Genomic DNA, 23,755 nt, shown 5'->3' with positions numbered 1-23,755 from the left:
CTCTGCTATTTTCTGTAACAATGCTCTTCCTCTAAGGTAGCTGTGAAAAACCGGAGCTTGCAGGAAGAGTGTGTGAAGGAGACAGCAGTCACGTTTGTGGTGTTGGTGGTTATATCATAAAATCTGCAGAGAGCACAAGGTGGACAGCACGTAGTAGTCAAAGTGCTCAGCCTTTCCTCTTCTCTCAGACTCAAAATTTGAATGTTCGGAAAGTGTAGTTTAAGGTTATTTCACGGCCAGTGAGATGGCTCCGCAAGTAAAGGCTCATGCTGCCGAGATGAGCTCTTGCCTTCCGGCCCTGGAAATTGTTCTCTGAATTCCTCAGGGGTGTCACGGTACCCCTGTACTTACCCACAGCCCCTGAAACACTCAGGGGTCTCATGGTACACCCGCACCCACCTACAGCCCCTGACACACTCACAGTACTCCTGCACCCTCCCATAGCCCCTGACACACTCAGGGGCATCACGGTACACCCGCACCTACCCACAGCCCCTGACACACTCAGGGGTGCCACAGTACACCCGCACCCACCCACAGCCCCTGACACACTCACAGTACCCCTGCACCCTCCCATAGCCCCTGACACACTCAGGGGCATCACGGTACCCCTGCACCCTCCCACAGCCCCTGAAACACTCAGGGGTTCACGGTACCCCTGCACCCTCCCATAGCCCCTGACATACTTAGGGGTATCACGGTACACCTGCACCCACCCACAGCCCCTGACGCACTCAGGGGTATCATGGTACACCCCCACCCACCCACAGCCCCTAACACACTAAATCAATCAATAAATGTATGCGTAAAATAACTTATTTTTGACTGAAGCTTTTATAAGTAGACATAAGCAAATAATAAACACCCCAGTTTTTATAATTTTTCATTTTATTTGACCTGATGCATAATAAGTGTCTAGCAAAAGAACTTCTCGAGCAGAGACAAAAATTCCCACAGGGAAAGGAGAGTTGAGCATCAGTTCCCAGCCTTCGCCTAGGAACTGCTGACAACTGATAACTGCTGGGGGAGGAAGGGTCAAGTCCCTTTAAGGGTGTGCTTCAGTAGGTTGGTCACTTCAGCAGAAGGTCACAGCTCTAGAGTATGTGGGAAGCACAAATGGGACTTGAAGAGTTTTTTGTCTGTCTGTTTTCTGAAAAGGACATTTTATCAGATGGGTAAGGAAGGCTATGTAGATCCAGGAGGAGCTGGAGGAGCGAATATGGTCCACTTTCATGATTAGGGAAAATAAAATAAATTTTAAATATCTAAATCATAAAACAGTGGTGGATATTGGGATATTCTAGCTTCATTCTTTTGAGAGATTATGAGTTTTGTTTTACTGTTTTTATGAATAAATAGGTGGAAGATAAAATCATGTACCTTTCTGAATTTTAATAACTATAATCTTTAAGGAATTCTCTTACGTTTTTAAAATTTTTATCATAACTATTCTGTTCTGCATTTCATCCTCCTCTGGCACCCAATTTCAAAGCATTTTAGAGGCTTTAAATTCTGTTATTAATATCATTTGTTTTGAGAACGTGTAGCTTCTTGCTGTAACATTTAAAAGACACAAAACCCCCCCTGAATATTAACCTTCATCAGGCGATGAAAGAAGACAGAGACAGAGACCAACATTGGAGCACTGGACTGAAGTCTCACGATCCAAAGGAGGAGCAGAAGGAGAGTGAGCACGAGCAAGGAACTCAGGACGGCGAGGGGTGCACCCACACACTGAGGCAATGGGGATGATCTATCGGGAACTCACCAAGGCCAGCTGGCCGGGGACTGAAAAAGCATGGGACAAAACCGGTCTCGCTGAACATAATGGACAATGAGGACTACTGAGAACTGAAGAACAATGGCAATGGGTTCTTGATCCTATTGCATGTAATGGCTTTGTGGGAGCCCAGGTAGTTTGGATGCTCACCTTAATAGACCTGGATGGAGGTGGGTGGTCCTTGGACCTCCCACAGGGCAGAGAAACCTGCTTACTCTTTGGGCTGAGGAGGAAGGAAGACTTGATTGGGGGAGGGGGAGGGAATGGGAGGTGGTGGCGGGGAAGAGGCAGAAATCTTTAATAATTAAATTAATTAATTAATAAAAAAAATCAGCAAGAAAAAAAAATACAAAAAAAAATTAAATAAATAAAAGACACAAAACCAAAAATTAAGTTATTTTTTGAGAAATGACCACCCAAGTTTTATGAATTTTATTTAAAAACTAATTCTAGTGAACAAAAATTGAACATGTTCAGAAACCTAGGAAATTGCAGCACAGCAAGTGTGATGATATTAAGGATTTATTGTATTTTACAGGTGTGATGTTGTGGCTATAGTGATGGGTTTAAAAGATGTACTATTGTTTGGGTAACTGCTATTTGATTTAAAATAATACAATAGGAAAGAAAATAAATAGACAAAGATAAAGATTGACTGTAAATTAGTTATTGAGGTATATGTAGTATAGCATCTACTTGGCGTATGTTTAGAATAATTTACAATTTAAAGTTAAAATAAAAAGTTGCCTCTCCTCCAGGAGATTGGATAACTTATGCTGAGAGAAAATGAATGTTTTTCATTTTCTTAGCAAAGCCAAGGTTTTAGAATGGCAGTTTGTGGAATCCTTCCCCCGTGCTGGAAAGGGCTGTTGCAATTGTTCGGATGTATCTTCTCTGACGTTGATTTAATTAAGTTCCGTTAATGTCCACTCAACGAAATGTATGTGTCTGAGAAGCGTTCTGTATTTGTTTTTTAGGATTGTGGAAAAGGGATATTACAGCGAGCGTGACGCTGCGGACGCCGTGAAGCAAATCCTGGAGGCCGTGGCTGTAAGTAAGAATAGCAGTGATGTGTGTTTACCTACCGGTCCTCACCTCCTAAAAAGGCATGGAGAAGTACGGGTGTGGGGTGAGCTCTACCATATAAGCAAAAGGGATGGGATAGTGCAAAAAACCATACTTAATTAATGCTCATAACAAGCTGGTTTCTCAAATCCGAAGGACACGCCACCCCTATAGGTTTTTCAAGCTACTCATGTTCTATCTTGAGTTCATACTGGGCTCTAGAGTTCTGCTTGTTCCCTAACATTTCCCTCCGCATTCTTTCCGTTTACTTCTCTGTTGGTTTCGTTGTTCTCTTCAGTTTGTTTGGGATGGAAGACAGTTGAATAAGGTAATTGTAGACCTGAAGTATAGAGATCATGGCCTTTCTTTAAAATAAAAAATTAGTGGACTTGACGGAAAATGAATCTGCCCATCCTGTTTCTGAGGAAAAACATAAGATAAAATTTTATAAAAGAAAAGAACTTATAAGGTTAGAGTAAAACCTTATAACTTAATCGTGGATGTAAATACACATTTGCAAATATGTAAATTTCAGAATTCGTCTTGGACTTCAGGCAGTTGTTGAGATGAAACAAATGTCTGTCTGACCATGCTGGCTAAAATCTTCCAGTATAGTCACTGGTTTCTTTTTCCCCCAATTTTTACTTTTATATATTTATATGTACGTGTGCTTGTGTATGTCATGAGGTCAGAAAAGGGTGTCAGGATCCCTGTAACTGGGGTTATAGGCAGTTGTGAAGTGTCCTACCTGGGCACGGGGGGGTGGGTGGCGTCAGGTCCTCTGGCAGAGCAATAAGCCCTCCTCATTGCTGGATCATCTCTCCAGCTCTGGAGACTAGCTGGGACACTTCAGTGATTCATTGCTGAGTATAAAGCCAAAACAAATTATTCTCTGAGCATACAGAACAGGTCCCAAGGGAGGATGCTTACTGAAATTATTTTTTTAAAAAAAATTCATACAGTCTTCCCATAATTAATTATAGTATTATTCAGTTAGCTATCATAACAAAGCACCCAAAGGAACAAACACAAACACATGTCCCACTAATTTCACCTACAGGGAAAACAAGTGTAGATTGGGGAATGACTCAGTGGGAAAGAGTGTTTGCTATGCAAACAAGAACAGACTTCAAATACTTAGTACATATGTCAAAACCGAGGCATTTCTTCTAGTTCTAACACTGGGGTAGGAACAAGTGGATTTCTACTGGCCAGCCCCCTGAGCAGAAACACTGACTTTCAGTTTCACTGAGAGACCCTGTCTCAAAAAATAAGATCAAAGATGGCAATATGGCTCCGTGGTTAAGGGCGTTTGTTGCTAAGTCCCGGGACTTGAGTTGACTCCAGGATATGTATGATAGAAAGAAAGAACTGAAATTTTTTCTCTATTCTCCACACGTACATCTTGGCACATGGGTTCTCTCTCTCTCTCTCTCTCTCTCTCTCTCTCTCTCTCTCTCTCTCTCTCTCTCTAAACAAATAACTATGATTTTTAAAAATAAAGGAGTTGAACAATAGAAGATATTGAACATTCCCCATCTCCCCACATATGCTCATATGAGCATATCCTCACACATACATCAATATACTTACCAGAGAGAGAGGAAGAGAGAGAGAGAGAAAGGGAGAGAGAGAGAGAGAGAAAGGGAGAGAGAGAGAGAGAGAGAGAGAGAGAGAGAGAGAGAGAGAGAGAGAGAGAGAGAAGGGTCCTATAAAATTGTACTCTACATGTACGTCTGTAGTTTATTTTTGTTTTTTGTTTTTAACTACTCTTTGGGGATCCACCACTCAGCCCCCAAATAAATCCACATGGAGCCTTATTCCTTCTTATGAATGCCTGGCCTTAGCTTGGCTTGTTTTTAGCTAGCTTTTCTTAAGTTATCCCATCTACCTTTTGCCTCTGGGCTTTATCTTTCCCTATGTCTGTATACCTTTCCTTGCTTCTTACTCTGTGGCTTGTTGTGTAGCTGGGTGGCTGGACCCTAATGTCCTTCTCTTGCTCCTAGCTCTTTCTTCTTTCTTTTTCTCCTATTTATTCTCTCTGTTTGCCTGCCCTGCCTATCCTTTCTCCTGCCTTGCTATTGGCCATTCATTCAGCTTTTTATTAGACCAATCAGGTGTTTTACACAGGCAAAATAGCACAGCTTAACAGAGTTAAACAAATGCAACATAAAAGAATGCAACACACTTTTGCATCATTAAACAAAAATGTTCCACATAATCAAATGAACACACCTTAAAATAATATTTCACAACATACATCAGTCCTGGTTACATGAATATTGAATATCAAATTCATATTCTCACTCTATAAAACAACAGCCATATTCTAGATCATTTTCTCCGCCTCGTTTCTTAGGCTTACAAACTCAGGAATGGTTTTCATTGCTTCATTCTCCCCTCACATCTACCTTTTCAACTGCAGTTGGATCTCCCTTCCATTGTCCGTGAACCCAGTCCCACCCATTGCAGTGAAACTGGTTTCCTGGCTAATGTTTCTAAAATGTGCTTTTATTCACCTCCAAGTTCTGTTCTTAAGTTTATGCTTAGAGTGTCTCTTGTAATTACTGGTTTTGTTTTGTAAGGTTTAAGTTCAATAATGGCAATATCATGTGTATATTAAAGACTTACTTTAATCTTTGAATCTTTTATTGACACACACATATCCAAATAAGGCTGGCAACAGGAGCACTGCAGGAGTCAGAGCTGAGTTTGGTTTCTCTGTGCGTGAGTTTGGACATATCCCTGTGTCCCTCTAGTCTTTGTTTCCTCTACTAAGACAGTAAAACATCCCACCTAACATGACTGTGGGAGAGGCTGAGAAAACATGCAAATCAGGGCCGCAAAAAAGCAGGGCAGCTGCAGACCCATTCAGCTGACTCTTCATTGGATGATGTAAATATGGACAAATAAAACGATCGAACAGCTATGTGCAGCTTATGAAAATTCAATACATTTTATATGCTTTATATATTACACCAACTACCAACTAAAAGTTTAAGCTCTGGGTGGTTTGGGGCGTGCCCTGCTGTCACTGTCAGTCTTGGTCAGCCTCGCACGGGAGGTAATTGCAGTTTGCCAACCCGCTTTGGATTCTTTTGTGTTCCCAGCTCTGTCGTCTGGTGTTGGCACCACTCAGGGGCTTTTCTTCCTGGTGCAATGACATATGTTCTGTGTGACATGGGCCAGGGTAGAGATGTGACAGGAGAGACACTTGTGTCTCCTGACGTAGTCCTTTTCCCATGTCTTCTACTGACTGATACTTTTTCCTTTTCCAAAATGGAATAATCTTCAAAGGAATTGTTCTACATAATCTTACTCTTCATTTTAGTGGACGTAACAGAAAACACAGGGCAGGGGCCTGGGTTTCCTCGACATTTACAGAGGTCTGTGAAGAAACTCAGCCCAGCACTGAATTTCTCTCTCAGCATTTTCTCTTTTCCTGCTTTTCCCATTTCTCGGGCTCTGAGGGTGGCGCAGGGGCAGCATCTTGTCCTGTAGTAACATGTTGTCAAACAGACTTTTGAGTCTTCCTCAAAGTAGATGGAAATACCACTTGATCTCCATCCCAAACTATAAGGCAGAAGCTACCCTCGGCTCTGCTTGAATCAGATGATGCTTCCTAGTCCAGTCCGCTCTGGGCGGGGTGAGATTGTGTAGTGTACTGTGGGCCACAGGTGGAGAATGTGTTCCTGGGAGTGTGGCATGTGTTGGGAGTGGTGGAATGTTCTGAGAAGTGGGGCAGTTGTTTCTGTGAGGGAAACTGACACTATTACTTTCCGTTCGGCTTTTCCTCACAGCTAGTTCTTAATACTCGTCTCTGTTCCCCATGGAGTGGCATGTTCTAGATGCACGCTGGTCTCTTGTATGCTTTTGTAAGATGGTGATTTCAGGACTGGAGCGATGGCTCTGTGGATGAGCACCTCCTGCTGTCTCAGGGAACCTGGGTTCAGTTCACAGCGTCCGCAGGGTAGTTTACAACTGTCAGGAACTCCAGTTCTAAGGGGTCAGATGCCCTCTTCTGACCTCTGTGGACACTGCAAGCACATGGTGCACTTGGCTGTGTGGAGACAAAACACTCATATGCATAAAAATAAATAAATCCTTTAAAATAAATGTGTGCAAATGTATGCCAACATCCCTGTTTTTTAAAAAAATAAGAATGGTTTCACTTTAAGTGTGATCTTACTTTGAACGAGTCCTCCTTGTGTGTCTTGCAAGAATGAACTGCCTATGACCAGCTGCAGCTGTTTTCCACGGTCACACACCTCTTCCCGTTTGTGTGCAGGCTGTCTGGAGTAGGCATGTGCAGAAGTGTCTTCATCTCTAATCTTAACCTAGGACTGTGCAGTGCTCATGGGTCCTTTAACGTCTCGGTGACACTGCCACTCAACCACTGCATCCTAAAATCCTAACGTCTGTCCTTGATTTGTCATCCACCGAAGTTTGCACGTCTAATTGCAGGCAACAACATGGATTTGACCATTTGTTTTTATCATGACCAATCCCCGGTTCCAGTCACCATCTGCCTCTCATACTATCGCTGAACCTTCTAACTGGGAAGCACAGTTTCATTACCCAACATCTACTCTCCTCACCTGTAGTGTGTGTGTGTGGGGGTCAGTCAACTATGCTAAGCCTGTGCCTTTCGTATCTTCTCCAAGGCACCCTCGGTTCAATATCATTGTTACTGTCTTTATAAAACTACATGACTTCATCTGTGCTGAATACATACCCCCTAATTTCACAAAAGTGGGAGCTTGGTTGCCGCTGTTCCCTTTTTATTATGTAATGACGTACCTGATCTGCTCCTCTGATAGGAAACAAAATGATACCCACTTCTCTCCGTGAAGAGAAGCTGCTCCCTTGTTGTCATTTGTTTTCTGCTTGCTCTTCCTAGTTGCTTCCACCCTTCACGTGGCTGGTGCTCTTTGGTTCATCACAGAAACTGTGCTTCCACTTACTAACGACATAGGTGGCTCACAGAGATGAGAAACATGTTCTCAGCATTAGAATTTCCCACGGGCTGGAAATACATCAATTAAGGAAACAATGTGTCTAGTCAGGGATGTTCCAGATAGGGTGCCTTACTTAAAAGAGTGGGACAAAGGCCCAAGGCCTGTATTCTAGGCCTGAAAAGTTAAGGTGATTGTTGTTAATCTTATGTTTTTAAATTATCATTTTACCCACTCACAGAATTCTGGTTTAGATTCCAGACTACCACATTCAAACCAAACATCCTTGAAACAATCCATCAAAAGATCTTTGAAACTAAGGGTTAACCTAAAGGAAAACAAAAATGAAAACCCTTTTTCTAAATGCTTCACAGGTCGAAATCAAAGCAAGTTTACACTTGTGACATTATTGACATTTTTGAAATAACTTATTGTCAACTACAAAACTATAGATAACTAGGAAAAATGGGATGTGTGGGAACTCAGAGGCATCTGAAGTCATGCCTCAAAAATTGAGACGTACCACAGAGAGACAGAGGGGATGCTCCACTTGCATAGGAAGCAGGACGTGGTGACGTTTGGAAACAGGCTCAGCAGGCGAGTGGTGACTTCAGGAAGGGAACTGGCAGTGGTGGTGGCGGTAAGAAGTGCGGCGCAGATAGAACACTCCCCAGCATGCACATTCCTCCAGACCACACTGTGAAGAGACTGTATCCAGGCTGACTGCCTCAAGCACAGAAGCGGAAAACAGATTGCAAAGTTTGTGGGAAATATGCTGCAGGTATAAGTATATCTTTTACGTAATACATCTCCCGGTCCTCCGTCTTTCTCTGTGTATTTCTGTGTTTTTCCTTCTGTAACTTTGCTACTTTCACTCCCCTGCCCCCTTTAAAAGCAATGATCAGAGTTTTTTTTTTTTGGTTTTTTTTTTGGTTTTTCGAGACAGGGTTTCTCTGTGGCTTTGGAGCCTATCCTGGAACTAGCTCTGTAGACCAGGCTGGTCTCGAACTCACAGAGATCCACCTGCCTCTGCCTCCCGAGTGCTGGGATTAAAGGCGTGCGCCACCACCGCCCGGCTAATGATCAGAGTTTTAAAAGTAAATTTAGATGATGTTCTTCCCTTTGGCTTTCAGTGAACTCAGTCAGCCTTTTGAGGCAGGTCTTCTAGTCTTCCTGAGTATTGCTTCTCCTGGGATAAATTACTGTAGTTACTGGTTAAATGGTCTAGAGTGCTCTGGATGTTCTGGAAGAGTTGCCTTGTCCAGCACAATGCCATCTTTAAGCAACAAGGACAACAAGAAAGTGTTCTCTCTGCCCCACACCTCTCATGGCTGTCACTATTGCCAGTCCTTTCTTGTAGCCACCTCTCGCCTGCTGAGCCTGTTTCTAGAATATCACTGTGCCCCAATTCCCTCCCCGGTGGAACCTTCCTTCTTGTTTGCTAGCCACAGTTCTCTGCAGTACATCCCAATTTTCAAGGCATGACTCCAGAGCCTCGAGACACTTGTACTTGTGGAGTAGAGAACTAAAAAGGTTTTAAACTTCAGGACAATGGTTGAGGATTTGTTATATATATCATCACAGAGCTTTTTGCTTAGAATTGCGTGATGGTGGTGACCAAGAATTGCAAACAAAAGCATTAAAGCCTTCAAGATGGTGAAAAGTAATGGGTAGTTGAGGCAGGAAGAAGGCTGGGTGGGTAAAGTGCTTCTTGCATTCGCGTGAGGACCTGAGTTGGGATCCTAGGCATCTGGGAAAAAGCTGGGGCAGGGAGACAGGCCGAGCCCAGGATCTTTCTGGTCAGTTAGGGAACAGAAGTTTCTGTGGGAGATTCTATATCAGTCATGGTCCATTGTCACCGTGGCACAGTGAGGAAGAGGGAACCTCATTTGAGGAACTGTCTCCTTTGGAGAGGCCTGCAGCCACGTCCGGGAGGCATTTTCTTAATTACTAATTGGTGTAGGCGGGCCCAGTGTGGGTACTACCCACACTGTATTAGAAATGTAACCGAGCAAGCCAGAGAAAGCAAACCAACAAGCAGCAGTCCTTGGTGCTCTCTGCCTCAATCCCTGCTCCGGGTTCCTGTCCCGCCTTCCCTCCTGTGACGCACTGTTGCCTGGAAGTGTAGGATGAAATAAACCCTTTCCTCCCCTACTTGCTCTTGGTCACCCTGCTTCTAAAATTAATGTGGAGAACAATAGAGGAAGACACCTGATCTGGCTTCCGTGTGCCCATGCATAGGTGTGCCTGAATACATGCATGTTCAAACACGTGCATACACCAGTCCCCCTCCCCCCGATAAACATGATAAATATTAAATAAAAGTTCCTTGGGGGGTTGCCTCTGCCTTCCCTTTCTAAAAAAGAGCAGATTTAGCTTATTAGAGAATAAATTGATAAAGAACAGATGATTAGATCCTGAAAAACAAAAGGCAAACTGGGTCTCTGGAAGAAGGTGTTGTGGGGACAGCAATATCAGGAAGTAGCAACAGAGAGACAATGGCAATGGTTGAAACTGAGGTGATGGAGGCACTGATGAACCTAAGGTGAGGACTCGATGTTGTCTGGTGCCCAGAGAAGTTGCTCATGGCCTCTGAAAATGGCACACCAGCCAGCAAGTGCTGCTGCAACTGTGATGTCCTCAGAGGACTGGGGAAACTGCACGGGAAATCAGTGAGGGTCACCAGAGTGACCTACCGTGGCCGAGTGCAAGAGCTTGTTTGTAGAGTCGTATGGTTAGGAATAGGATTTAGGAAAAGTGGTTTAGAAAGCAAACCAGGGGCAAGTCCCTCATCCTTCAGTCCCTCGTCCTCCATCCTTCTCCAGCTCCCAGCCTCACGTCCACTCACGGCAAAGCCAAGGGACCAGTAGAAGGTGGAAACCAGTGGCTTACAATTCAGATTCCAGTATCATGAAGTGGACTATAGAAAGGCGAGTTTAAAGTTGAGAGATCATAACTTGATTAATTACATGGGAAACTGTTAAAAATTTTTCAAAATTCATGCTGTGATTCATAGAGTTTTCCTAATGTTCTTAGTCTTCAAAGTACAAGGAAAGATTCTGGAAGTTAATGAAATAAAAAAAAAAGAATCAACACTAAAGCAGTTTACTACCTGCATTCAGTTCTAAGTCCCATGATGAATCACATTTATACATTTCATAAGGCTTACATAATTCGTGTCTGCAGTGTTTGGCACATAGATACCATCTTTCATCCTGATGTCTTAGTGGTTGTTGGGAGAGTACTTTTAGAAGATGGAACTTACCAGAACATCTTTCCCCAACTTCCCTTTTATATGAGCAAGGTCATATGACCTGATCACATGATAAACCCAGTGGATTGTCAGGGGAAGCCTGCTTTTTAAGTTTTTGGAATGTTTCCATTCACACAAGGAGGCCCAAATGACAAGAAGCTGTTTGTCTTTTTCACTGCCTTAGTTGAGTCTATAGATGATGCTGGAAACTGAGTCCGCTGTCTTTGTGATTATAAATGAAAATATAATGTGTATCGAAGGCTAGGAAAAAAAAAACAAAAAAAAATGGTAGAATTTTTCTTCCTCTTGGTAGCTCACAGAGGACAGCACTACTTTGATTTGTATGTCTTATTACTTGAACACACTGAACTCCTTGAATAAACTTGAGTGTATCTTCATAATGATTGTATGATACAATTTTTCATCCATCAGTTATAGCACAAAGGGCATGCTCCAGGTATAAAGATTCTGGTTCCACAAATTTCCAAAAATTGAGTTTCACTGAATATCAAATGGACACCCACACACTGCTAAATCAGGGTGAAATGCAGCTTGGAGGAGTAATGAACTTGAAGACTATTAAAAATCAGCCTGCTTCTGATGCTTGCCCTTTGTTTCTGTGAATATCAAGCCTTCTGTGCCTTCAGAACAATCCTGAGAGGTTAGTTGAGCAGCATGAATATAGAACAGTGATGCGGGATGTCGTTCTTGTTTTACATAAATAGTCTATTCCTGTGGGCGATAATTTCCTCTTTATTTTTTTTGTTTTTGCTCAGTTTTGATGGTGGATTTTTTGATTAATGCAAGGTATACAATATTAAAATACTGTAGTCATAATCTACCCATAAATAAGAATGAATAAGAATTGAGAAGTCACAACTATCAGAAAAGAAATAAACATTTCTGTTAATATTCTATTATCTTGGTTTATAAATATATAATAGAATACGTCAGTGGCTCAGCCAGAGGCTAGATTATTTATCAGAAACAGATTTGGAGGCAGGGAGATAATCTCTATCCTTTTGAACCTTAGTATCGGAGCTCTGGGATCTAAAGCGATGCCTCGTGTAGGGGACGTCCTCCCCTGAACATCTGCACACTTCATTGTCAGCAGTGATAAAAATGACATCAAAAGCTTGTCAGATTCTGCCTCCAGGGTTCTCTTCTTGGAATCCCAGGGGAATCAAGTTATATTTTGGAACATATTATTAGTAATTTTCCAAATAATGTACATAAATTATTACATTGATGATTACATTCTACATATGTTCTGTTGTTTGGGGGTTGTGGGCCTGGTTTGTTTCTTACTGCTGTAAAAACATTCCGACTAAAGCCAGCTTGAGGAGGAAAGGGCTTGTTTCAGCTCACCGGTGACAGTCCGCCGTTGAGGAAAGCCAGGGCAGGATCTCTAGACAGGAACTGATGCGTATTTTGTGGAGGAACACTGCTTACTGGCTCGTTCCCAGACTCAAATTTATGCTACCTCTCATTACCTCTCATTAGAAAAGAACAGGCTTCTAAGAGGTAATAATGCAATATAGCAAAATAGAATATAATAAGATAAAACAAAAGCTGTCACATCAAAATTGAATAAGACAGACCAAAAGAAGGGAACGAACCCACAGCAAGGCACAAGAATCCAAGACCCACTCATTCGCACACGCCAGAATGTTATAAAAACACTAAACTGGAAGTCATAATATATCTGCAGAGGACCTGGTGCAGACCTGTGCAGGCCCTGTGCATGCTCCTCAGTCTCTGTGGGTTTATATAAATTTGTCTGTGTCAATTTAGAGGGTCTTGTTTTTTTTTTTTGTGAAATATGTAATAGCATCTGAGGTTGCTAAGATTTTTTTCTCCAAATAAAGCAGCTGTTTGGAACTGAAAGGTTCACAATCTCCTAAACTAATCCCTAAAGAAAATTGGAAGACTGTTAACTCGAGTGGAGCCATTGTTCATGGGAACGCACACTTCCATTATGATTAACTCATAGACCTCATTGTGACAGGACTTGGGGAAAGTGGATTTTACCATCTCTTCTTCTGCTGGCCCCCTTTTCCCTCCCATTACACACTATAGGTGTAATAGAAAGAAGCCCTTGTTATTGTAGATATGCATGTATCTGGCGACTTTAAGCCTACCTGGACACTTTTGGAAAAAACAAAAACACAGAAATAAAAGAAACAAAGGATGGGAGGAAGGAAAGAAAAGAAGAGAAAAGAAAAAAGAGAATAAGAAAAAATAGCGACACATATATTATATAATCCAAATGTTTTTTTAGTCTTTTTTGATGATGGGTGTTCATGTTAGTTTCTTTTCAATATTTGATCCCTGATCTAATATTAGGACATTAAACAAAGAAGCCAGGAACCAAAAGTTTAAAAAAACAGTGAGTAAATGACATCTTAAAGTGGTGTCTGTCTCCTTGGGTAACTTAGCTGAGAGTAGACTTCTCTTTCCCAACAATGAAACCAAGCAGCTATCCCAGAAACTTTTCTGACTCTAGGAACCATGGAAATTGTTTCCAGGCAGAGAATCAGCTTCCTACAAACTAGAATTGTGTGACTCTCCATTTTCTGTCTAAAGATGTTATAGAAATTTGATGTCTTAAAATTTTACGACTTACTTGTGATTGGAATTTTTAGAACTAAGAAAAAGAACAATAGCTAGTCCTCAGTATTTTGGTCTTGAATGCCTGTGGCGGTTCTTTTCTGAATTGCTTTCTGTATGTTCGGATGTGTAACTACTAAGCACCTTGCTTCTACTAGATTCTTTGAGATTTAAAATGATAAAAGAAAAAAAAAATCAGTGTCAGAACCAGCAATGCTAGTGAGTGTGTGTCCACAGTCCACAGTCCACTGTCACAGAGTAGAAGAGGGACCCAGTGAATAGCAAAGGGGACTGCAGTGCTCATGATGCTATGTAGGATTATTGCCAGAGTCGCTGTTGAACTCAAAGTGCTGATCTAGAAAAGTCTTCTTTCCCTTTTGTTTGTGGACAGCAGTTATGCTCAGGCTTCAATGCCTTAGCAAGGGAAGAGATTCCGGTGCTCTCGTCACCTGAATGCTGCATACTCAACAGTGCCTGGCTGCCAAGGTCCTGACTCCTGGTCTAGAGTCATCTTGCTTCACTGGAACTTACATTGCATTTTGTTAGTATCAGCTATGCCTGTGGAAATGGATCGGGACTTTATGCACGCTGGTGGTAACTCAGGTGTTGGCCAGCTATGTAAGCTGCCCGTGTGCTGTTGTTAGATTTGTTCTGATTTTTGACTAAATACAGATCTTCTTCTTCATCCCAGAAAGTAAGAAGCAATGTCTCTTTACCACTGCTCCTAGAATTTTAAAGTAAAAAGCAACTATCCAAAACTCTCTTATTTCAGAACCTCTCTGTAGATTGCTTTAACATAGACTCAAGTTTAAAATATCTTACTCTCTAAGTTTAGACTGATCATTAATACTAAGTGTTTAGATCAATACCAACAAGGCCTTTTCCATTCGACATGCTCTACACTTTAAGTGTTGTTTGTACATGAGCACAGCGCTCCCACGTGAAGGTATGTGCATGAGGTATCCATCAGTATCAATACCTGGCTGAGTTAAGAGGATTACATTTCTGGCTCTTCCTGAGAAGAAGAATGCATAAAGCAATGTAAAACAATCCTCATTTTGTGTTAAATAAGACCAATGTTAATTATTTTTAGAACTGGAAATTTTAATAAACACTAAAAGTATTTTTCTTTTGGATTTAATGAACTATTATGACGTGAAGACAGTTTGACCAGGCAAGAGAGATATAAGACTTCTGAAAGAGATGCAGCCTGATAAAACCAAACCTCAAACCCTCTTAAAGAACAATACAATATTTTTTTTTACCAAAAAAATCCATGAAAGGGAAATCTTTACTTTCCTGGAACAATGGATATCAGCTAGCCAAAGCTGAAATAAAAAGCTGTGATTAATAAGAGATTAACATTATTGAAAGAAAATCTTCTGGGAAGTTTTTCAGCACACAAAAGCTATGATCCAGAGGGTGCCAAGGCTACCAATTACCAAAGTTAAATCAAGATTAGATAAGCAATTTAAACAGACACATAATCACTCGTGAAATAAAAGTAGTCATTAAAAGCATTAAAGTCTTTCCCCCACCCCTTCAAGAAAGCCCAGGACCAGATGGTTTTAGCACAGAAATCTACCAGACTTTCAATGAAGAGTTAATACTATTCAAATTATTCTACAAAATAGAAACAGAAGGAACTTTGCAAAATTCATTTTAGAAAGCCACATTATTCTGACACCCAAGTCACATAAAGACCCGACCAAAAAAAAAGAGAATTACAGACCAATTTTCCTTATGAGCATAGATGTAAAAATCCTTAGTAAAATACTTGCAAACTGAATCCAAGAATATATCAAAAAGATCATCCACAATGATCAAATAGGCTTCATCCCAGACAGAGATGCAGGGGTGGTTCAACATATGTAACTAGACAAATGCAATCCACCATATAAACAAGCTCAAAGGCAAAATAAATAAATAAATAAATAAATAAATAAATAAATAAATAAATAAAAAATAAATAAAAAATAAATAAAAAAAAATCCGGTCAACAATAACAAGAAGCCAAACAAACCAGCAAAACAAAACAAAACAAAAATCGTGATTATTTCATCAGATACAGAAAAGGCCTTTGACAAAATCCAATGCCCATCATGATAAAAGTCCTGGAAAGATGAGGGATACAAAGGGCATACTTCAGCATAAGAGAAGCAGTTTACATTTCCAGCAAGCCCGTAGCCAACATCAAATTAAATGAAAAGAAATGCAAAGCAATTCTACTCAAATCAGGAACAAGTTTGTCCACTCTCTACAAACTTATTCAATACAGTCTTGAAGTCTTAGCTAGAGCAATAAGACAACTGAAAGATAGTAAGGGGATATAAATTGGAAAGGAAGAAGTTAAAGTATCTTTATTTGCAGATGCTATGATCATGTATGTTACCCTAAAAATTCCATCAAGAAACTTGTACGGCTGATAAACACCTTTAGCAAAGTAGCTAGATACAAAATTAACTCACAGAAATTAGTAGGCCTTCTAATTATGAATGACAGATCAACCGAGAAAGAAATCAGGGAAGCAATACCTTTCGCAACAGCCTCAAATTATATAAAATATCTTAAGGTAACTCTAAGCAAGCAAGTGAAATACTTGTATGATAAAAACTTCAAGTCATTGAAGAAAGAAACTGAAGAATATATCAAGATGGAAAGATCTCCCATGTTCATGGATCAGTAGGATTAACGTGGTAAAAATGGCCATTCTACCAAAATGAATCTATAGATTTGATGCAGTCTCCACCAAAATTCCAACTCAATTCTTCACATATCTTGAAAGGAAATTTTTCAGCTTCATATGGAAATACAAAATACCTGAGAGCAAAAGCAATCCTGAATAATAAAAGTACTGCTGGAGGCATCATCACTCCAGATTCAAGCTGTACTTCAAAACTATAGGGATAAAAACAGCATGGTACTGCCATAAAATCAAACACATGGGTCAATGGAATCAAGTTGAAGACTCATAAATAAATACTCCTATGAGACAGGCCCTAAGATGAATAACTAATAAATGGGGACTCGTGAAACTGAGAAACTTCTGCACAGCAGAGGGACCGTCATTCAGCAGAGTGGCAGCCTGCAGAATGGGGAAAGACTTTTACCCTCTACACATCCTCCATAGAGGAAACTCAAGCGGCTAAGAAACACTCAAAGAAATCTTCACCATCCCTGGATGCCAGGGAAATGCAAGTCAAAGCTACTTTGAGATTTTATCTTCCAGCCGTCAGCATGGCTCTGATCACTGAAGCAAGTGACAGCTGACACTGGGGAGGATGTAGAGTAAGGGGACCACTCCGTCACTGGTGTGAATACAAACTTGCACAGCCACTATGGAAATCAGTGTGGTCTTTCCTCGAGAAGATGAAAACTGATCGAACTCAAGATCTAATTATATCACTTTTGGGCATGTACCCAAAGGAAGCTTCTTTTGCCACAAAGACACTTTCTCAACCATGGTCACTTCTGATCTGTTCATAATAGGCAGAAATTGGAAGCAACCTAGATGCCACTCAAGAGAAGAAAGAATAAAGAAAATGTAGTACATTGCAATACAATGGAGTTAAGAAAAAAAAAGTCATGAAATCTAGTTATGTGGATAAATGAAAAACCCATGCTGAGTGAGGAATCTCAGACTCAGAAAGACAAATGTGTGGGTATTAGCTGTCAAGTCAGTATCAACTAAGCTTCAATCCATGGAACCACACAGAGTAGAGGTAGAGCAAGGGACTAGGGGGTGCAGACAGATTTCATTAGGAAAGGGAAATAGAATGGATAGTTATGGATGGACAAGGGGGCTGGAATGGGAGGAACAAGTGGGTAGGGGCAGGAAGAAGGGAATGAATATGGATAGAGACAGCTAAAATTAAGGGCCATTTGAGGGGTAGAATAGAAACCTAATATAGTAGCGGCTTCCTAAATTATATACATATATGGAGGTGATATAAATAAAATCACCAAATAATGGGGGAGACAGATTCCCAATTTGCCATCTCTTGTCACTAAACGAAGCTTCCAGGATTAGGATTGTGTTGCATTTAATTTATCTGTTGGCCAAAGGGGTCCCATGAGACCCCCAAACAACCCAGTCTGTTGTTCTCCACAAACCGAGAGCAAGGCCCTGCTACTGAAGACAACATGGAACATGGAGACGTTGAGCTGGTACCTACCTGGAGCCTTCAGCCCTAACCAGCATCTCTGGTCCAGGGAGGCACTCTGCAGGCCAACAAAAGAGACACATAAACACTAAGCACTCACGAACCCTTTGACCTACAATGGCGTCCTGCCTGCGAGATACGCTGGGACAACGGTAGCACAAACTTGTGGGAACTAATAGCTGATCTGACTTAGGTCCACCCTACGAGATGGAACTCATATCTGACACCGATAGGGTGACCAAGAACAGGAGACGAGGCAGCCCATGGACCTAGCGTAAAGCTAAATATTTTTTTTTAAAGTAGTGATCAAATGACTCTTCATGATATTCTGCTATACTCAGATCAGTGCCTTGTTCAGCCATCAGTAGAAAAGCTTCCTCTGCAGCAGATGTACGTGTTCTAATACAGAGATCCATAGCCAGACATTATGCAGACTGAGAGACCTTATAATACAAGGTCCTAAATGGGTTCTCTCTATCAAATCCCTCCCCTCGGAACTCAGGGAACCCTGCAGAAGGGGAGGTGGAGAGAGTGTAAGAACCAGAGGGGATGTTTATTTCTGCTTATAGGTTATAATCTATCATCAGGGAAAGTCAGGGCAGGAACCTGAATGTAAGAATTTAAGCAGAGAAGATAGAACACCACTGTTTGCTCACTCAATCACATTTAGATGTTTTTTATACAGCCCAGGCCCACATGCCTATGGATGGTACCACCCACAGTAGGCTGAGCCCTAGTACATAAATGAGCAATCAGGAAAATGCCCCCACAGAAAAATCAAGTCAGTGTGAATGAATGAAGGCAATTCCCCATTTAAATGCTCAGTTGAGCTGTTCCTGATTTTTGGACCTCTGCCAGATTCAGTTCCTGATCCTAGGTATTAGGGGAGGAGCAGGCAGGTGTAACTCTTCAAGTCCAAACATCTGGGACATGCATCCTTAATAAATTGAGTGGGAATGGTTGGAGGATATACTCACGAAATTGTAGTCAGAATCTCCTACTGTTTTCCAGCAGAAAAATGTTGCTCGCTTTTATTTTTTTCCAGTTCTGCAGGGCCATAAAATTGAATGCAACTTATGTTAGGTGGGTCCGCAGGCTGCCGCTACTTGCACAGGTAGCTTCAGAGTTGGAGGATGAGCGCTTGACCCCCACTCAACAATTTCCTGGGTTTCCAAAATGCCAGTGTGTACCAGCTCCCCTTTCTCCAACCGTCTGTAGATTTTTCTTGTCTTCTTAGAACTGCACAGTGTTTGTCAGAGTCCAGGAGCTTCTTCCTTCTCTTATTCAACTTCTCTTACATACCAAAAAACAATGAGAAAACAGGCTACCAGATACTAACATGGGTTCTTTATGGTAGATGCAGCCAATACAGTAGACATGTAATCATTTGGTATTGAAGAATACATAAAATAACCCAGTCACTCTGTGTATGATAAAATCTTAATTCCCATAGACATTTCATATGATGAGCAATGTTTTGAGATACATTTATACTCTATTATCTTTTTAGAAAAATTTACTGTAACATCTTCATTAAGTTCTAAAGGACTACATTTGTGGGGTTATCTTTTAGTCTCTGAAATTACTCAGATATTTTACATTCATGCATAAAATATATGATCCTCTGTAACATGATTTTCTGAATGATACTCTACTTTTTCTTTTAATAGATCTAGTCAGCCTTTGCTTTTATGTTATTCATCGCAACAGGTTTTATTGGACTGATTTTGTGATTTCACCTAAGCAATGCTATTAAGAAATACTCAACATGTGTGTGCCTATAAGAAAATTAAAATTATATGATATAAATATTCATGAGAAGAGCCGAGGTAAAAGTAATTTTTATTTTCTGAAAGTTGAAGGAAAATATGTTAAGAATAGATAATAACAATGTAGATACCCTTTACAAGTGAATTTTCTAACAATTTTACTGTGAAATAATTTAAATTACTTCGCCTCATAAAGAATACAAGATTTGTCTTTTTTCAGCTCCTGATGCATATGACAGATTTAATCCAAATGTCCATTTAGAGAATTCCAGTTCCAAGATTCATATTCTCTGGTTCCAAAGACACAGGGTTCTTTAGTTAATGGCTACAATGTAATGTTAATAGTCTAGTATTTTATGAGGATCATATGCCACAAAGGATGCAGTGAAGAAGAAATCCTAATGCTATTTAATTTGACTTACATTTGTAATTTAGGGTTATAATCCTAATTCTTTCTGCTCTTGAACAAGGTCTGGCCATCAGCCAGGCAGTGCACACTGTGCAGATACTGAATTTTGTGTCTGATTAACAGGAGGGAAAGAGACCATTTACTGATGATTACCAAATGTCATGTTGTAGACATACTTCTCATAAATAGGGTGTCTACTACACAGAGAGCAACAGAGGGGAGCTGTAGGGATACCAGATAGATCACAGTGCTAGGAAAGAAAAAGCTAATGCAGCCTGCAAACAAAATAAGGACAAGGAAACTATCCCTTCCTCAGGGTAGGGAGGCGAGGGAACTGTCCCTTTGCAGAGGAGAGAGCAAAGGGACAGCAGCTCTGCACTCCCTTACTAGGGAAGAGGCAGGATTAATGGGTAACTTCCAGATTCTTCCCGAGATGCATTATCTTACACCCTATTTCCTTTCTCAGAGGAGTCTTCTCCAGTACTTGCTTCCCTCCCATATGAAGTAGTCAGGTACTCTGCAGTTCCATCCAAAAGTATCTGATTCCTATTGAAGAATTTCCTTTCATTCTTAGTATCAAACCTTTGAAAGCAATTGAAAGAAGCAGTATTAGTAGTCCTGTGAAAAGCGTCGGAGTAAGGTATCACCCCTCTCTCCATCAACACAGCCTTCTCCGCCCTTCTCCTTTCTTGGTTCTGTTAATCCCACCAGGCAAGAGTAAGACCACTACCATAAATGAGCCAAGTTTGAAGTAAGCTTTTTAGAATGCTGGCCGGGACGATGGACACTGGCCATGTCCGTACCCTGGATTCCCGGAATATGATGGTGAATTACATTAGTCAGGAGCTTAGAAAGGCCAACTCCACAAGCTCCAGTTCTTCCCACCTTCATCCAATCAGGGGCAAGCATGCACTTCCTGCCTGCACACCTTCCGCCTACAAGTGATCACACACATCCTGTGCAGCTGAGGCATCCAAACTTGTTTTTAGCGGTGAAGTTTAGAGAATGTGGTTTGTGATCTTACAACAGCCCCAGTATCCCAGGAAGTTGTCTGTCCTTGGGCAGGTGTGGCTTCCAGGTCAGAGGCATTTTTGTTTTATAGATCTCTTAAACACAGTCGTTTAAACTTAAGTGCAACTTTCGCCATCACAGTTCACTGATTAAGACCAGGGACTCCAGGACCAGTTAGATCCCCAGATGCCAGCACTACGAGGATGTGTAATAAAACATGTTGATATTTTTTTATGCACAAAATAGAAGAAATAAATTTATTAGGATTGATATGCTTGGTACGTCTCCTAGAACGTGCTGCTCACATAGATCTGAAGATTGAGGTTATTAAAACCATTTCATCATGCGCTTCCCCCACTTTATTCAAGGTAACCTGTTTCGGAAGCAAGTGGGTTGAGACTTCATCTCCAAATAATCTCTCACTATCTAAACTGACTCTATAATTCTTAGAATAATCCTTCAAAGAAGGTTTGAAAAGTTCCAGCCTTAAGGCACTTTGATTATCTGATTTTCCTGTCAGCTGAATCTTTATTTAATGGGAATTAATGCCCTGGTTAATGGAGACAGCTACTGTTTTTAAATTACACACATAGCAAGGAACTCAAATTCATTGTGTTGAAGCCTTCCGAGTTTTGACAAAATTGCCTTATATCCTTTAAATGTAAGGCCACAGAACCCAACAGATCTTTGGATGTAATTTTCTGCCGGAAACAAGAGCTCCCCACCCCAACCCATCAATGCCTGAGGCAGGTGGGAGAGCTGGTCCTAAGGTCATACGGGAGGGAGAGATGCCCCTGCTTGCCACCAGCAGGTGAGTAAGCCCTGCACCTCCCATGGGCAGCACAACAGAGCCAATCCCATTGATGGAGGTATGGGTGAGCCAGCCCCAAAGTCCTGAGCATAGGAGATCTGTTCCTATTACTCAGCTGTTATGTGGCAGCATGGGTGGGGGAGATATGCCCCACCCCCCACCCATCCATGCCTGGGGCAAGTGGGAGGGCAGGCCCTGACTGAGGCCTTAAGAGCCAGAGTGCTGGCCCTGCCCCTTACCCTTATTAGCTGCAGACTCAGGAGAGCAGCCCCTAGGCTTTGCCTGGGCAACGCATAGAGCTGGCCCTGATTGCTTAGGTGTGGGAGATCCCAACCCTGTGGGTGTGAACGCAAGGAAACTGGGTTCATCCCTTGCTCATCTTTGCAAGGGGTAAACTCACCACAGCAATGCAAGAGAGCTCACCCTGGTGGTGAGGACAAGGGACAGCTGAGCTGATGGGTTGCCCAACCAACCAGGGTTATGGGTTGGTCCACCCCAGCATCCATCCCATCTGATCTGCTGGAGCATGTGAAAAGACCCGTCCTGCAGACCCAAAGCTGCAGGACCTCCACGACACAGAGCAACAGCAGGGTAACTAAGAGGAGTTGCAGTGAGAACCCAGCATTGATACTGTAGCAGAAACCAGAGGCCTCACACCAGAATAGGGACTCTTTGCAATGAACACTTGCAAGTAAAGATACGTGGATGAAAAGGGTTTACTGTGTGACTCACTGTGTCACACTATGACTTCCATGATGAGATTGGTTTTCCTTCTCTTTTATTTTTTTCTCTTAAATTTTATTGTATTTTATTTTGGGGGAGGTTGAAAGGGCAGAGGGATGGGGAAATGAATGGGAGGGAGATGCATGAGGTGAAAGACATCATCACAGAATATGAACCATTGCTGAACATCCATAAGTTACAACGTTTATTTTGTAAACCTTGGAAGCATCACACTGAAGCAATTTATTTTTCAATTGATACATAAAACAGGTAAATTATTCATATTAATAGTATACCAGGTACGGATTTGATATATGCACACAATATGATGTGTAAATCAGGTAGGATATTTATTTCCTCTAGCATTTATTTATGGCTAAATCTCCTTTTCATTACTGTGTAAACTATTGATTGCTACTAGTGTACAGACATTAGGAACCTTCACTCTTAGTTCCTCGCACTGGTCCTTTAAAAAGCTTTTCTTAGTGATATGTTTATGTAATTATTGCATATTTAATCTGCTTGGAGTGCTTTGAAGTGTTTATTTTGTTTCAATCTATAATTAATGTCATTATATAAGTGGTAGGACATAAAAGTGGGTAAATGTTTTCTGCCTGGAATGAAATCCAGCGTAGAGTCCCTTTTAAAACACTGATCCTGCTGTTTAATACATTTAAGATTGATCAAGGAGATATCCTCAAAGCCAAGTTCATCGACATCCTTCAGAATTTCTCCTTCCACATCACGACAACTTTGGGTTCACTCTGTTCTCAAACACTGCCAGGGTTCCACAAATGGAAGGAATTTTTCTGGCTAAAGATCAAGTTGAAATGGCTTTTTATTTTGCTGTTAAAAACCTTAGAAATTTGTGAGTGAATTTGGTAGAATTTTCATCAGTATTAAATGAAGTGCTGGGTTAATTAATATTGAATTAAACTTGGGACTATTCCTTTGTCATTTTTAAATAGAATCAACTGCATTTATGGGTGTATCTGTAATAAGGTTTAAACATATCTCAAATATGTAAGATAATTCCAGTTGTAGAGAAATATGATTTATGCTAAATATGATTTAGCATCGGAGAACGCTGAAGTAAAGGGGAATTTATCCTTTTCTGTGGAACAAAAAACAAAATTTAGACGTGAAATATGGTTCTTGGATATTAGACACCAGTCAGACCAAGACAGCAACTCCTGTGTAGGGAGA

At 41.2% G+C, this 23,755-nt stretch overlaps 1 protein-coding gene across 1 annotated transcript in view; it reads left to right on the top strand.

The window, feature by feature from the left end:
* Camk4 (calcium/calmodulin dependent protein kinase IV) overlaps positions 1-23,755 on the top strand; it is a 219,253-nt gene that overhangs the window by 157,866 nt on the left and 37,632 nt on the right. Inside the window, exon 5 of the mRNA XM_057788646.1 lies at positions 2,758-2,830. Coding sequence (XP_057644629.1) covers positions 2,758-2,830 — 73 coding nt within the window. The remainder of the gene's footprint in view (positions 1-2,757; positions 2,831-23,755) is intronic.

This window comes from Chionomys nivalis, chromosome 14 (genome assembly GCF_950005125.1).
Source record: "Chionomys nivalis chromosome 14, mChiNiv1.1, whole genome shotgun sequence".
Classification (NCBI taxonomy): domain Eukaryota; kingdom Metazoa; phylum Chordata; class Mammalia; order Rodentia; family Cricetidae; genus Chionomys; species Chionomys nivalis.
This window is presented reverse-complemented; position numbering and strand designations above follow the sequence as displayed.